This window comes from Scyliorhinus canicula, chromosome 4 (assembly GCF_902713615.1).
Source record: "Scyliorhinus canicula chromosome 4, sScyCan1.1, whole genome shotgun sequence".
In the NCBI taxonomy this organism is placed as follows: domain Eukaryota; kingdom Metazoa; phylum Chordata; class Chondrichthyes; order Carcharhiniformes; family Scyliorhinidae; genus Scyliorhinus; species Scyliorhinus canicula.
Window position 1 is genome coordinate 230,158,558 of NC_052149.1, and position 16,883 is coordinate 230,175,440.

A 16,883-nucleotide genomic window follows, 5' to 3' on the forward strand; every position below is an offset into this window, starting at 1 on the left:
AGTGGCCGAAAATGGGTGGCCGCTTGGCCCACCAGGGCCCGGAGAATTGCTGGGGGTGCCCGGCCGGTGCAGCGTGATCCCCACCCCAGCCCGAAAACCGGCGCCGGAGAATTCCGCCCCTCACCTCAAAAACAAAGGCTGAGAATTCTGTGGCGAGCAATTCACCTCCTGACTCCCCAAAGCCTGTCCACCACCAACAAGACACAAGTCAGGAGTGTGATGGAATACTCCCCACTTGCCTGGATGAGCGCAGCTCCAACAACACTCAAGAAGCTCAACACCATCCAGGAAAAAGCAGCCCCGCTTGATTGGTATCCTACCCACATACATTCACTCCCTTCACCACCGATGCACTGTAGCAGCCATATGTACTATTTAAAAGATGCATTGCAGGACCTCACCAAGGTCCCTTAGACAGCATTATCCAAACTCACGACCATTACTCACACTCATTACCATCTAGAAGGACAAGGGCAGCTGATAACTGTGAAACCCACCAGCTGGAGGTTCCCCTCCAAGTCACTCACCACCGTGACTTGGAAATGCATTGCTGTTCCTCACAGCACTGCGGATGTTGCTGTCGAAGAAGGTGGATCATTATCACCTTCTCGAGAGCAATTAGGGATGGGCAACAATTGCTGACCTAGCCAGTGATGCTCACATCCCATGAATGAATAAAAAAACAATTACCGACCGGTGGAAACACCAAATCACAGTGTTACAGCGAGCAGGAAGATGCAGACCCTCACAGTGTTAATTGTATCAATTGAAGTTAAGTATATACTGCTGGAGGGCATTGATTGGATAGTTACTTGAGCACATATAAAGAGATACTAACACATGGTGTCAGCCAAGATAGGAGGTATACACCTGCAATGGTTCACTCTGTGAATAGATCCACATCAAGTAAAATTCCCTTTGGTTTCTTCCTTCACCAACTGGCCAGCTGGAGAGCTGGTGGGGGTTCCGTGCAGCTTCAATCAGCTGATACGTTTGATGTCAGACCAAGTCAGCCTGTACCACAATGTCTTGGTTCAGTTGGACAGAATCACTGGTGCACCTTGCACAATGGGCAAATCAGATTAGCACCAGCGCACCAATGAAATGATGTTCCTCTGAAGAGGGAGAATGATGGACAGAAAGAGCCAGACAGACAAAGAAAAAGGAGAAAGGAAAAATAAGCCAGAAAGGAAAGGCAAACTGACATTTCTCTCGCACCTTTCACAGCCTGAGGTCATCCCAAAACTCGGCACAGCCAATGAAATTCTCTGGAAGTGTAGTCATTGCTGTAATATCGGAAATGTTGCATCTGTTTACCCATAGCAAGTACCCCTTCAGCCCGGCTGTACATAACAAGTGTCAATGTCGCACAAACCGACTATCTGATATCCAATGGTTCCCACCCACATCATCTCTGGATCTGCACATTTGAAAGGACACGAGTGAGGTTGGCCACAATCACTGATGAAAAGTTACTTACTGAGAACGGTAATTTGCAGAGATTTTTCTTCAAATTGATTCTCTGGATAGAATCCTGTCACGCTGCAGTTGTACCATCCGGAATCTTTCAATGTGGCACTTTCCAAGTACAGGGTAGAGTTCACCGCATCACCCTGGTCCGACACAATTATTTCAGCCCCCTGAACAGAAAGGATATGTGCTTTTATTTTTATTATTGAGAACTTCTACGAGGCAATAAGATTTACGGGAGAGAAAATCCAGTGGAGCTGTTTCCTGTTAAAAGCATATTGTGCGGCTCCAGCACTGAGGGAGTACTGCACTGTCAGAGGGTCAGTACTGAGGGAGTGCTGCACTGTCAGAGGGTCAGTACTGAGGGAATGCTGCACTGTCAGAGGGTCAGTACTGAGGGAGTGCTGCACTGTCAGAGGGTCAGTACTGAGGGAGTGCTGCACTGTCAGAGGGTCAGTACTGAGGGAGTGCTGCACTGTCAGAGGGTCAGTACTGAGGGAATGCTGCACTGTCAGAGGGTCAGTACTGAGGGAGCGCTGCACTGTCAGAGGGTCAGTACTGAGGGAGTGCTGCACTGTCAGAGGGTCAGTACTGAGGGAGTGCTGCACTGTCAGAGGGTCAGTACTGAGGGAGTGCTGAACTGTCAGAGGGTCAGTACTGAGGGAGTGCTGCACTGTCAGAGGGTCAGTACTGAGGGTCACTGCACTGTCACAGGGTCAGTACTGAGGGAGTGCTGCACTGTCAGAGGGTCAGTACTGAGGGAGTGCTGTACTGTCAGAGGGTCAGTACTGAGGGAGTGCTGAACTGCCAGAGGGTCAGTGCTGAGGGAGTGCTGCACTGTCAGAGGGTCAGTACTGAGGGAGTGCTGAACTGTCAGAGGGTCAGTACTGAGGGAGTGCTGCACTGTCAGAGGGTCTGTGCTGAGGGAGTGCTGCGCTGTCAGAGGGTCAGTACTGAGGGAGTGCTGAACTGTCAGAGGGTCAGTACTGAGGGAGCGCTGCACTGTCAGAGGGTCAGTACTGAGGGAGTGCTGCACTGTCAGAGGGTCAGTACTGAGGGAGTGCTACACTGTCAGAGGGTCAGTACTGAGGGAGTGCTACACTGTCAGAAGGTCAGTGCTGAGGGGGTGCTGCACTGTCAGAGGGTCAGTACTGAGGGGGTGCTGCACCGTCAGAGGGTCAGTACTGAGGGAGTGCTGCACTGTCTGAGGGTCAGTACTGAGGGGGTGCTGCACTGCCAGAGGGTCAGTACTGAGGGAGTGCTGCACTGTCAGAGGGTCAGTACTGAGGGGGTGCTGCACTGTCAGAGGGTCAGTACTGAGGGAGTGCTGCACCGTCAGAGGGTCAGTACTGAGGGAGTGCTGCACTGTCTGAGGGTCAGTACTGAGGGAGTGCTGCACTGTCAGAGGGCCAGTACTGAGGCAGTGCTGCACTGTCAGAGGGCCAGTACTGAGGGAGTGCTGCACTGTCAGAGGGTCAGTACTGAGGGAGTGCTGCACTGTCAGAGGGTCAGTACTGAGGGAGTGCTGCACTGTCAGAGGGTCAGTACTGAGGGAGTGCTGCACTGTCAGAGGGTCAGTACTGAGGGAGTGCTGCACTGTCAGAGGGTCAGTACTGACGGAGCGCCGCACTGTCCGAGGTGAGGTTGATATATCTGCCTTGGGGTGTTTAATGGTAGATCCTTAGTTTCCATTTAACTTCTGGGAGTTTGATGGGACAGTGTAAAGGGAGCATAACTCTGTAACTAACCCCGTGCTGTACCTGTCCTGGGAATGTTTGATGGGGACAGTGTAGAGGGAGCTTCACTCTGTATCTAACCCCGTGCTGTACCTGTCCTTGGAGTGTTTGATGGGGACAGTGTCGAGGGAGCTTTGCTCTGTATCTAACCCAGTGCAGTACCTGTCCTGGGAGTGTTTGATGGGGACAGTGTAGAGGGAGCTTTACTCTGTATCTATCCCCCTGCTGTACCTGCCCTGGGAGTGTTTGATGGGGACAGTAAAGAGGGAGTTTTACACTGTATCTAAAACAATGCTGTACCTGTCCTGGGAAGTGTTTGATGGGGAGAGTGGAGGGAGCTTCACTCTGTATCTAACCCCGTGCTGTACCTGTCCTGCGAGTGTTTGATGGGGTGAGTGGAGAGGGAGCTTTACTCTATATCTAACCCCCTGCTGTACCTAACCTGGGAGTGTTTGATGGGCACAGTGCAGAGGTAGTTTTACTCTGTATCTAACCCAGTGCTGTACCTGTCCTGGGAGTGTTTGATGGGGACAGTGTAGAGGGAGCTTTACTCTGTATCTAACCCAGTGCTGTACATGTCCTGGGAGTGTTTGATGGGGACAGTGTAGAGGGAGCTTCACTCTGCATCTAACCCCATGCTGGACCTGTCCTGGAATTGTTTGATGGGGACAGTGTAGAGGGAGCTTTACTCTGTATCTAACCCCGTGCTGTACCTGTCCTGGAGTGTTTGATGGGGACAGTGTAGAGGGAGCTTTACTCTGTATCTAACCCCGTGCTGTACCTGCCCTGGGAGTGTTTGATGGGGACAGTGTAGAGGGAGCTTTACTCTGTATCTAACCCCGTGCTGTACCTGTCCTGGGAGTGTTTGATGGGGACAGTGTAGAGGGAGCTTTACTCTGTATCTAACCCTGTCCTGTACCTGTCCTGGGAGTGTTTGATGGGGATAGTGTAGAGGGAGCTTCACTCTGCATCTAACCCCATGCTGGACCTGTCCTGGAATTGTTTGATGGGGACAGTGTAGAGGGAGCTTTACTCTGTATCTAACCCCGTGCTGTACCTGTCCTGGGAGTGTTTGATGGGGACAGTGTAGAGGGAGCTTTACTCTGTATCTAACCCTGTCCTGTACCTGTCCTGGGAGTGTTTGATGGGGATAGTGTAGAGGGAGCTTCACTCTGCATCTAACCCCATGCTGGACCTGTCCTGGGAGTGTTTGATGGGGACAGTGTAGAGGGACCTTTACTCTGTATCTAACCCCGTGTTATACCTGTCCTGGGAGTGTTTGATTAGGGTAGCTAATATCCGGGATGCAACCAATCCGTGCCATTAGGGCAGAAAAACTGAAGTCTTTTAAACTAAAATGATACTATCTATCTACATATCTATCTATTTACGCCCCTGTACAAAGTCAGTCAAACGCTCACATCCATCCTCGGGTAGCTCCACTTGAACTCCAGCAATTCATTGTTTGCACTACAGGTGACTCTGATAGGCTCTCCCAGTTTGACCATGGCTCTTGATGCATGAAGTTTAACATTGAGATCTCCACCTGCCACAAAGGGGAAATCATAATGACCTTTAGATCTTCAACAACAAGTGCTTCACTGGAGTGTTATCAGGCAAGCTTTGACAGTAGGCCACACAAAGTGATATTAGGACAGATGATCGGAAGCTGGGCCAGTGAGATAGTCTTTATGAATGTCCTAAAGCAGGGGAGAGAGAGATAGAGAGGTTAATGGAGGACATTACTGAGCTAAGGGTTGAGGCAGCTGTAAACACGATGGCCAATAGCAGTGTGAGTAAAACTGGAGATGAGCAAGTGGTTAGAATTGGAAGGGGTCGGAGATCTCAGTAGGTGATAGGACTGGAGTAGAGATCGGGAAGGGTGAGCCCATGGAGGGTTTTGGGAAGGATGTGAATTTTAAACTGTGAGGCTTTGCTCGACTGAAGCCAGTGTAGATCAGCAAACATAGGGATGGTTATAGGTGAATGGGGATTGGCGCGAGGAGAGGACACAGACAACAGGGTTGGGATCAGTTCATGTTCACAGAGGGTTAAGATGGAAGGAGAGGCAGGAATAGTCGCGTCTGGAGGTTACAAGACCATGGATGAGGGTTTCAGAGTTGGGTGGGCTGAGGCAGAGATGGGCGATATTACAGAAGCAATCTTTGACAAAGAAGAGAAAATACCTCCAAGCGTTTCCACAAAGTATGGCTCAGATATTTTCTCCACTCCATTTAATGTGGCTTTACACAAATAGGTTCCATCCCTGAACCTGCCGATAAAGCCTTGTTTATTGTTATACGGTATGTCCATGATGGTGTCGGTCTCCTCGTGTAGCAGTGTGACTTTGATGTCAGGATTGGTCACCAGACATGGGATGGTGGAAACACCGGAACTTTCCATCATGAGGATGACCATATCGTCCAGGTTTTGTGGCCGGAACCATTCTTTGGGATCTGTAAAAGAAACACGATTTCTGCCATTTAGCTTTCCTTCCAGGGCCCAGCGAATGATCTCAAAGATTGTACACAAGTTCTCAGGTTAGTGGCACTGTCTGATCTGAATCGTTCAGAGTTTTAACCCTGGACATCCATCCCTTTCAAACAGTTGGTGCCCAATTTGTTAGCCGTTGTAACAGTTTGAATTGGAATTGGGAGCACAGAAAAGTCAATCAACCCTGAGTTTCTGTTCCTTTTGATTTTTGATTGGATTTATTATTGTCACATGTATTAGTATACAGTGAAAAGGATTGTTTCTTGCATGCTGTACAAACAATGCATACCGTACATAGGGAAGGAAGGATAGACTGCAGAATATAATGTTACAGTCATAGCAAGGTGTAGAGAAAATATCAACTTAATCCTAAACCCCATTCAGTCCCTCTAGCCCGTGCTGGCTCTCAATTAGATCATTAGAATAGCTCAATCAAGATCTACAAGTTGTTTTTGTTCGGCCATCCTTGTTTAAAAATAAATTTAGAGCACCCAATTATTTTTTTCCAATTAAGCGGCAATTTAGCGTGGCCAATCCACCTAACCTGCACATCTTTGGGTTGTGGGGGTGAAACCCACGCAGCCACGGGGAGAATGTGCAAACTCCACACGGACAGTGACCCAGGGCCGGGATTCGAACCCGGGTCCTCAGCGTTGTCGGCAGAAATGCTAACCACTGCGCCATCGTGCTTCCCCCTGTGTTAGGCCATCCTGATAGTCACATGATTTGACAATAAACAGTTGGTGATGAATTATAGCACAGTTGTTAGCACTGATGCTTCGCAGCGCCAGGGTCCCAGGTTCGATTCCCGGCTTGGGTCACTGTCTGTGCGGAGTCTGCACGTTCTCCCCGTGTCTGCGTGGGTTTCCTCCGGGTGCTCCGGTTTCCTCCCACAACTCCCGAAAGACGCGCTGTGAGGTGAATTGGACATTCTGAATTCTCCCTCTGTGTACCCAAACAGGCGTCCGAGTGTGGCGACTAGGGGATTTTCACAGTAACATCATTGCAGTGTTAATGTAAGCCTATTTGTGACAACAAAGATTATTATATTAAATTACAGAAATCAATGTCTGACAATAATTCTGCAACAAAATCAGGAATAAAGTGATAGAAACCACTGGGGAACCACAGGTTCAAACTCACCTGGTCCCCAAGCCCTCGTCATTATCAGGCATCTGGCCTGAATTGTTCATATTCTGCACCCCACAGCAGTATTCCTGTGCCGATTGAAACCTCTACTCCATCTGCCCACCATTGGTTTGTACCCCTCAATACCCGGACCCAATAATAATCTATCGCGAAAACATAAAGCATCAGAGCCCAGGTACTGGAAATCCGAAATAGAAACAGAAAATACTGAGAACACACTCAGCACGTCAGGTAACTCCTGTGGAAAGAGTAACAGAGTTATTGTTTCAGCTTGAGGAAGTTGTGGTATTATCATAAATGTATCATAAATGTCTTCTGGGCAGCAAGGTAGCACAGTGGTTAGCACTGTGGCTTCACAGCACCAGGGTCCCAGGTTCGATTCCCCGCTGGGTCACTGTCTGTGCGGAGTCTGCACGTTCTCCCCGTGTCTGCGTGGGTTTCCTCCGGGTGCTCCGGTTTCCTCCCACAGCGCAAAGACGCGCAGGTTAGGTGGATTGGACATGCTGAATTGCCCTTAGTGTCACAAAAAAGGTTAGGAGGGGTTATTGGGTTACTGGGGGTAGGGTGGAAGTGAGGGCTTGAAGTGGGTCGGTGCAGACCTGAATGGCCTCCTTCTGCACTGTATGTTCTATGTAAGAACTGCAAGGGTTAATGAAATGTCTAGGTCAGCCAATAGAGGGAGCTAGAGTTACAAATGACTTAGATGCTTGGCCTTGTGGGGGAGAGAAGTGAAGGAATAGCTAGAGTTCCGATCTGAAGGAAAGATAGTGTGAGTGAGAGCAGATCATAGTTTATAATAGTGGAGAGTTAGTTGTAGACGGGTACAGATTATATGCTAATTATCAACTGTGTATTATTTAGGAGTAGGTGTTGAATCCAAATTTGTAGTGTTAATAAATGTATAGCCTTGTTCAAGTTAAAGCTATTTTGTGGTCAACACTCCGCCAACCATCCTGAATTTAGCAACTCAAAGAACACCACAAAACTTTCACCAGAACCTTTCATTCAGTAGAAACCGCAATTCACTCCCATCATCCATATTTTGGGATGTGCAGTGTGGCGGGGGGGGGGGGGGGGGGGGGGGGGGGTGGAGAGAGTATGTGGGCGGTGGTGTCGGACTAATTGGACAGCTCTTTCAAAGGACTGACACAGGCAAGATGGGCCAAATGCCCTCCTTCTGCGTATTCATGGTTTGTACTGACGACAACAAGTCAAAGTGTAGAAGGCAGCAGAAAATTGGGAAGGGACGTGGATAGATTAAATAAGTGGGTAAAACTGTGGGAGGTGCCGCTCGACGTGTGAAAGGGTGAGTGTCAAAGAAAGGCAAATCACAGTATTTCCCAAATGTCAACATGGAGGAGCAGAGCAGAGTGTATCCATCCACACACATGATGAAAACAGCTACAATAAAAAAACCCTGCAAGGCTAATGGAGTGCCGGCCTCTATCTAAAGAAAACTGGAATAGATCATAGAATTTACAGTGCAGAAGGAGGCCATTCGGCCCATCGAGTCTGCACCGGCTCCTGGAAAGAGCACCCTACCCAAGGTCAACACCTCCACCCTATCCCCATAACCCAGTAACCCCACCCAACACTAAGGGCAATTTTGGACACCAAAGGCAATTTATCATGGCCAATCCACCTAACCTGCACATCTTTGGACCGTGGGAGGAAACCGGAGCACCCGGAGGAAACCCACGCACACACGGGGAGGATGTGCAGACTCCGCACAGACAGTGACCCAAGCCGGAATCGAACCTGGGACCCTGGAGCTGTGAAGCGATTGTGCTATCCACAATGCTACCGTGCTGCCCTATAGGAAGGGGGTAAGCGATGTTACAATTATATTAGACACCATCTAGCGTTACTGTGCTCCATTCTGGGCATTGCCCCTCAGGAATGCAATATTTACCATGGGAGAGTGTGCAGCCCAGATTCAACTGATACCAGGGCTAGCGATCAGCTTTGATCGAGGACATGTTACACAGCCCAGGAATGTATTCCTTTGAGTTCAGAAGATAGAGAGGCGATCTAATGGAGGTGTTTCAAGCGTGCTAGGACTTGGTTTCCTCTGGTGAGCAGAGCCCAGAAGAATGAGGCATAAAATCGAAATTATAGCGAGGCCATTCAGGGTGATATCAGGAAGCCCTTCCTCATACAAAGGACAATGGAAATCTAGAGCTCGCTCTCTCTCCCCCAACAAGCTGCCGAGCCACGTGGTCAACTGAAAATTTCAAATTTCAAGAGATTTTTGTTAGGTTAAGGGTCTGAGGAGATGATCGAAGAAGGTAAATGGAGTTAAGATAGAGATCGGGGGTGGGGGGAGGGCTTCTGGTAGTGGCATGTAGGAGGAAGGTGGCTCCTGCTCGAGGCTTGATGTTTTAGAATTTACTGCCTATCCCGGGGCGATTTTTCATCAGATAAGGGCAGGAAGACATAAAGCAGGAGGGTGATGCCCAAAAACTAAAGGAATGTCGCCGTGAAGAAGGGGCGAGTGAAGGTTTGCCATCAAGTGGAAGGGTCAGCGTGGTAGCTGGCAAGATGGCGGACGCTGGGTCACTGGGGGGGGGGGGGGGCGCACTGTTCACGGCAGAAAAGGATGACCGAGGATATTTGCAAAGCAAATGGAGGTGATGAGGAAGTTGCTGATGGCGGCATTAAGATGCTGGTGGAGGAGGCAATTGCCCCGGTGGAGGAGACGGTGTCGAGGGCATCGGCCGAGGGGCGGGAGCAGGGTGAGAAACTGAAGGGAGTGGAAGAGGCCTTGTCGCAACACAGCGATCAGCTCCCCTTGATGGCTGAGGAGCTGCAGGGGGTGGTGGAGGCCAACAAGGGTTTGTGAGCCATAGTGGAGAACGAGGAAAACAGATCTAAGCGGAAAATCTGAGCATCGTGGGCCTGCCCGAAGGGGTAGAGGGCCCGAGGCCGACTGAGTATTTGTAAGACAATAATAGTCTTTATTATTGTCACATGTAGGCTTACATTAAGACGGCAATGAAGTTACTGTGAAAGTCCCTGAGTCGCCTATTCGGGCACACAGTGAGAAAATTCAGAATGTCCAATTCACCCAACAGCACGTCTTTCGGGACTTGTGGGAGGAAACCGGAGCACCCGGAGGAAACTCACACAAACACGGGGAGATCGTGCAGACTCCGCACAGGCAGTGATCCAAGCTGGGAATTGAACCAGGGTCGCTGATTCTGTGAAGTAACAGTGCTAACCACTGTGAGCCAAGCTGTTGGAGGTGGGGGAAGGTCCCTCCCAGCATGAACTGGATTGGTCTCATCGGTCGTTGAGACCTACACCAAAGGTGAATGAGCCGCCAAGATTGATGATTATTTGTTTCCATGGGTACTGCGTGAAGGAGAAGGTAAAGCAGAAGAGGGAGGTGCAGTGGGCTGGAGTTGGTATATGTACATACCAGGACTTAACCTTGGAGTTGGCAAGGATGCGGGCGACCTTCAGCCGAGTGAAGACAGCATTATATAATAGTGGTGTGCGGTGCGGCATAGTGTACCCAGCTAAGTTGAGGGTGACCTACAACTCCAAAGATGTTTATTTTGAGACAGTGGGAGCGGCTGAGGTGTTTGTGAAGGCAGAAGGACTGGGGCAGAATTGAGAAATGGGACTGAGGATTGGTTTTGGACTGAGGGTAGGGTGGGTGGAAGATTGTATATAGTTCTATTTTTTTATTTCACGTTGTTATATGTGTTAAATGGGGTGAAGTTGCCTATTTGGGTAAGGCACAGTTTCTGGGGTTTGGGTGTTTGCACTGGGTTTGTTTGAAGGGGATATTTTTGTGTTTGTGGGACCAGGTAGGGGAGAGGGGATTGGAGGGGGAGTGGGGCCTGGGCAGGAGCCTCCACACTGCAAGCTCAGGTTGGTTAGTGAACAGGAGTGTGGCGGGCGGAAGGGCCTGAGGTAATTGGAACCTGGCTGAACAGGTTTTGATGGGCCTAGGAGGTGTCAAAAATGGGGGGAGTGGACCGATACTGGGTGAGGTGTTTTCAAGAGGAAGTGGATGGGGGGATTCTGGGAGGGGGGGGGGTGAGGGCTTCAATGGCAACAAAGGGATGGGGTGGGCCAAGCCCAGTGGGTAGGGTAGGGGTTAGCGGTGAGGTTCCAGATGGAGAAGGTGGTGGTGGACCGGGGGCAGATATGTGATAGTAACAGGGGCATTCGAGGGGGGGTTGGTGGCGTTGGCGAGTGTGTGTGGCCCTAACTGGGATGACGCAGGGTTTGTGAGGAAGGTGTTCGGACTTTCCGGACCACCTTCCCGTGGACAACCACTAATAGCTAGCCTGACGCTCCCTCCTTCTGTCCAAAAGTGCCGGCATTCCGACATTCCGGACCTGGATTTAGATGAGCTAATAGTGGGAGGGGATTAGAATTTGGTGCAAGAGCCAAGGGTGGATAGGTCACAGCCGCGCTCGCTCGCCCAGTCGGGGGGAGGGGGGGGGGGGGATCGCTGACTGGGCTTATGAGGTGTTGACCCGCGGAGGTTCTTGCACCCGAGGGAACGGGAGTTTTAATTTTTCTCCTCAGTTCATAAGGTTTATTCGAGGATAGACTTTTTTGTATTAGGAAAGGCTTTGCTGGCAGGGGTTAGGGCTCAGAGTATTCGGTGATAACGATCTCGGATCACGCGCCGCATTGGGTGGACATGTTCCTGGAGAAGGGGGTAGAATAGAGACTGGGGTGGAGAATGGATGTGGGGTTGCTGGGGGGACTGAAGTTTTTGTGAGAAGTTCGGGAAGGTGATTGAGGAGTACGTGGGCTTTAACTGTGCGGGGGAAGTATCGCAGGCAGTGGTATGGGAGGCCCTGAGGGAGTAGTGAGCGGGGAGGTGATATGGATAAAGAGGAGAGCGAAGAGTTTCAAAGGCTTATAGAGGAGATGTTGGAGGTGGACGGGAAGCACGCGGGGATGCAGATCCGGCACTTTTGGACAGAAGGAGAGAGCTTCAGGCTAGCTATTAGCGGTTGTCCATGGGGAAGGTGGTGCGCCAACTGAGGCGGGCGAGGGGAGCGATTTATGAGCATGTTGGCAGGCCAACGTTGGAGGGAGGCAGTGGCGAGGGAAATTGTCCAGGTGTGGGATAGGATGGGGAAATTGATGGTGGCTCCGAAACAGATTAATAAGGTGTTTGAGAAGTTTTATGAATATTTGTATAGGTCGGGGCCACCAGGGAGGATTAGGGGATGCGGGAGTTCCTGGACTGATTGGCGTATTCGAGGCTGGAGGAGGAAGACAGGGCCACACTGGAGAGGCCGGTGGGAAAACAGGAGATAATGGAGGCGATTGGGAGGATGCAATCAGGGAAGGTGGCAGGGCCAGATAGGTTCCCAGTGGGGTATTACAAGAAATTTAAGGACGCTGCTGATGGTGGGGATGTTTGAGGAGGCGATAGGGAAAGGGGTGCTACCACAAACATTGGGGAGGCCTAAATCTCCTTGCTGTTAAAGAAAGATAAGGACCCGATGGAATGTGGACCCGATGGAATGTGGGTCGTACATTTCGGGGTGTTGGGCCAGCCCGGGATGCAGGCGGGTGCGGGGCAGATGTTTTATCCTTCGCCTCGCTGATTGTCCGAAGGCAGGTCCTGTTGGGGTGGAGGACAGCATCTCCACCCTGTGCCTCGGTGTGGTTGGAGGGGGGGGGGAGGGTTGCCATAGAACATGGGGAGGGAAAGCGGGATGCTTTTGGAGTTATTGGGCGGAATTCTCCGACACCCCGCAGGGTTGGAAAATTGCCTGGGGCCGGCGTAAATCCCGCCCCCGCCGTGGCTGGAATTCTCCGCCACCCGGGAATCAGCGGGGGCGGGAATCGTGCCCTGCCGGTTGGTGGGCCCCCCGCGGTGATTCTCCGGCCCGCGATTGGCCGAAGTCCTGCCGCTGTCAGGCCTCTCCCGCCGACGTGGTTTAAACCACCTCTGTGACAGCGGGAGCAGGAGGCGCGAGCGGGCCCCCGGGGTCCTGGGGGGGGGGGGGGGGGGGCGTGAGGCGATCTGACCCCCGGGGGTGCCCCACGGTGGCCTGGCCCGCGATCGAGGCCCACCGATCGGCGGACGGGCCTGTGCCGTGGGGGCACTCTTTTTCTTCCGCCGCCATCACGGCCTCCACCATGGCGGAAGCGGAAGAGACCCCTCCACCGCGCATGTGCCGGGGGTGACGTCAGCAGCCGCTGACGCTCCGGCGCATGCGCGGACTCACGTCGGCCGGTGAAGGCCTTTCGGCCAGCCGTGGCACCAAAAGCCGTTCGCGCTGGTCGGCAGAGCGGGAACCACTCCGGCACGGGCCTAGTCCCTAAAGGTGCGGAGAATTCCGCACCTTTGGGGAGGCCCGACGCCGGAGTGGTTCTCGCCACTCCGCTACGCCGGGACCCCCCGCCCCGCCGGGTAGGGGAGAATCCCGGCCATTGTTCTTGATTACACTGTTTACTGATTGACGGTTAATTTTTTAACCTGGAATGTACGGGGGGATGTTTTAGTCTGTATATTGAGGGGTGCTGTTTTTGTTTTGGGGATTGTTATTATATTTGTTTTTGTTTGTTTTTTCGTTTGGTGTTTATTTTATGAAAATGCTGAAAATGAGGAGAATAGAAAGATTGAAAAAACATACAGAGCAACCCTGATCCAATGGAATAGCAGACAGTCTTGAGGGGCTGAATGGCCTCCTTCTGTTCCTCGATCCCTGTTATTTACTGTTCGTGTGAAAAATGGCATTGTTATTTCACTCCTGAAGATAAAGAGGATTTTATCGGTCCAACTGGTCCAATTTAACTGACCTGGTACAAAGATGTAGAAGCTTGTTATCTCTGTTTTATTACAGGAGCAATTGTACTCTCTGTTATGCTTAGTGGTCGCATTGTAAATGTGCAGAAAACGGCCATCAGGCTGGACGTGGACGCCTTCTTCGTAGGTCCACTCAACGTGACCATCCCCGGAGCAGTTCAGGGTGATGTTGGAAGAAGGCTGCAAAATTATCTCTTTCCATTCCAAGTGACTTTCAGAAGATTCACCGAGAGAACTTGTGAGCAGGAATCCTAAAATAAACACGCAGATGTTGCGCATAAACAAACTGTTGCCACATCTGCCTGAAAGAATCTGCCAATGAACAAGACGAGCCGTTCAGTCTCATTGGCTCTTTAGCCAAATACGGAGTCCTTCTTGCAGCTCTGGCTGGGGATACGGACCCCCGCGCTTCTGGTCAGGAGTCCGCACATGCGCACGGCGGCGGCCTGGAGCGGCCGCGCCAAACGCAATGGCGGACTCAGCTAGTGGACCAACATCGAAAATGTAAGGCCCCCCGAGTTGGCGCGCGCCTGTGGATCCCAGCCACTCGAGCGCTGCCCCGACTGCCCATGAACACACACCCCCCTCCCCCAGTGCTCGATCAGCCCCCCCCCCCCCCAACAAGGGCGGCTGCGGACTCCTCCCGAGGTTCTCGATGGACCATACGTGGTTAGAACCACAGTGTCGGGAACTCGGCCAGTTTTGCCCGGAGAATCATTGCGCCCCATAGCTTTATGGTCTGAGCACGTCATCCCCTATGTGATAGATACCTGCAAGGAAAAGACCCCATCTGATGGTGGACATCCTCATACACGACCAGGAAGACCAGCTGCTAAAAACCACAAAAAACACATTGTTAGGCTTGCGTTGTGTACTATGGAAATTCAATTTGACACTCAGCACGAGGAACGACAGACCTGAGAGAGGAGGAGTTCAGGCTACAGTTTTGGTGGAATAGTCACCTAGAATGAGCTGCCTCGTGCGATTATTGTCCGGTTTCACAGGTTTCGGGATAAGGAGAAAGTCCTGAAGTGGGCCAAGAAAGACCAGGATACAAAGTGGGAAGGAAACCTCGTAAGGATCTATCAAGACGTGAGGGCAGAGCTGGCGAGGAAGGGGGTGGCCTTTAACAAGGTGAAGGCCTTCCTCTGCAAGAAGGGAATTTGGTGGGGATGTCCTGTGTATAGTTGTTGATATTCTGTTGATAAAGTTTGTTTACTGTTTGTGGGAACGATGGGGGGGGGGGGGGGGGGGTATTTTCTATGATGTATGGTGTGTGTTTCTTGGGACTGGGCTATGAGGAATAGTTTATCCTCAGGCAGGACAATGTTGTCGTCTTTTTCTCTGTCCTGCCGGGGGGCTGCCTTGCTGCAGTGTACAATGCTGGCAAATGGGACTGAAGGAGGGGAAAGGAATTGCTTCGGTTAAACCTGATTGGCCAGGTTTGTCGTGCTATGTGTTTGGGTTGGGGGCGGGGGTGGTGGTGGGGGCGGGCGCCGTAGGTTTGGTTTGGTTCCAGTTTGTGGATTTAGGTGGGAGCAAGAGGGGATGAGGGGAGGGGTTAGTTGGCCGATGGTTGATCTAGGATTTTCTTTGTGCCTTTCTGAAGGTGGGGTTGGCGGCCATCTTGGGAGGGTCTTTGACTGGTACCTCTTGAAGATTTATTTAGTTGTCCCTGATGGTGGAAATGGCTGATTCCAGAAAGGGGGGACGGGGGACAATTCGGTTGGTCACCTGGAACATAAGGGGTGCTCAGTGAAGGGTATGAGAGTTTTATCTCAACGAAGGAACTTAAACGCTGATGTGGTGTTTCTGCCGGAGACCCATTTGTGAGTGAGGAATCAGACGAGACTCCGGAGGGGGTGGGTTGGGGCATGTGTTTCACTCGAACTTCGATGAAAGATTCCGAGGGGCAGCAATTGTGTTTAGTAAGCGGGTGCCCCTGTCGATCACCAAGATTGTGGTGGATCCTAATGGTAGGTATGTGGTGGTTAGTGGCTCACTGGCAGGCACCTCGGTAGTCATGGTAAATGTATATGACCCCAACTGGGATGATACAGAGTTTATAGGAGTCTGATATCGATACACACCAGCTGGTGTTGGGATTGGACTTGAATTGTGTGCTGGAACCCAAAATGGATCGTTCTAGGCCTAAGTCTCTGGCTCTCTCGGGGATGGTGAAGGTTCTTCCGGCCTTCAGGAAGCCGATGGGGAGGTGGGCCCACAGAAAATTTTACACTTGTACGATAAGAAGTTTTCATTTTTTTGCACATGAGCCTGAGGTATATTCCAAGATAGATTATTTCTTGTTGGGTGAATCACTGCTTCCGGGGGTCAAAAGGGTGGAATATTCAGTGATAGTAACCTCTGACCGTGCTCCGCATTTTGTGGACCTGGACTGGAGACGGATCCCATCCAATGGGCACCATGAAGGTTAGATATGGCACTACGAGCGAAGAAGGGGGCCTGTGAGCGTAAGTCGTTGGCCATTGAGGAATATAATTCCTCGTCTCTACTCGGAGGACCCTACTCTGGAGTTGGCAACTAGATTGCAGCTGCCAATGCAGTTTGACCTGGTCTCCACGGGGGAGGCAGTGTGCCAGCTGTGTGCCCGAGGGGAATAGTATATGGGCATGGGGAGAAGGCAGACCATCTGCTGGTGCATCAGCTGAGGCAGCTCCCCGGGCGATTGTACAGATCAGTGACCTCGGGCGGAAGCTTGGTGACTGCACCATGTAAATGTGGCAGCTTTCCATAGGGATCTTTACAGGTCGTGCCCCTGGAGAGGGCATCAGGCATGGCGGAGTTCTTGGATGGATTGACCTTCCCAATGGTAGAGGGGGAGAGTAGGGAGGCCCCGTTAGGCTTGGAGGAGGTACGGAGGGTGATTGGGATGATGCAAACGGGTAAGGGTTCGGACCCTGATGGGTTTCCCGTTGAGTTTTATCAGAGGTTTGCGGACCAGCTGATGCCATTGACGGGAGATACGTTTAACGCCACTTTAGCTTGGGGTTCCCGGCCTGACACACTTTCGTAGGCCTTCAACTTCCTCACAGAGTGTGGTGCATACAGGCCCATCTTGTTGCTGAATGTGGATGCCAAGTTATTGGCTAACGTGCCAACTCTGCGCTTAGAGAGTCACGTGTCCCATGTATAATTGCAGTGGACCAGACAGGATTTGTGAAGGGGCGGCAACTGTCGGCTAATGTACGGAAGGTTCCGAATGTTGTCCTTTCCCCTTC

At 51.3% G+C, this 16,883-nt stretch overlaps 1 protein-coding gene across 2 annotated transcripts in view; it reads right to left on the minus strand.

The window, feature by feature from the left end:
* LOC119965441 (platelet-derived growth factor receptor beta-like) overlaps window positions 1-16,883 on the minus strand; it is a 140,978-nt gene that overhangs the window by 66,324 nt on the left and 57,771 nt on the right. Inside the window, exons 2-6 of one of the 2 annotated variants that reach the window (XM_038796225.1) lie at window positions 14,412-14,470; window positions 13,635-13,892; window positions 5,393-5,662; window positions 4,628-4,752; window positions 1,481-1,640 (exon numbers count right to left, since the gene is read on the minus strand). In XM_038796225.1, the coding sequence (XP_038652153.1) occupies window positions 1,481-1,640; window positions 4,628-4,752; window positions 5,393-5,662; window positions 13,635-13,892; window positions 14,412-14,451 (853 nt within the window). In that variant the 5' untranslated portion in view covers window positions 14,452-14,470. Of the gene's footprint in view, window positions 1-1,480; window positions 1,641-4,627; window positions 4,753-5,392; window positions 5,663-13,634; window positions 13,893-14,411; window positions 14,474-16,883 lie in introns of both variants that reach the window. The other variant, XM_038796224.1, reaches the window with a different exon arrangement.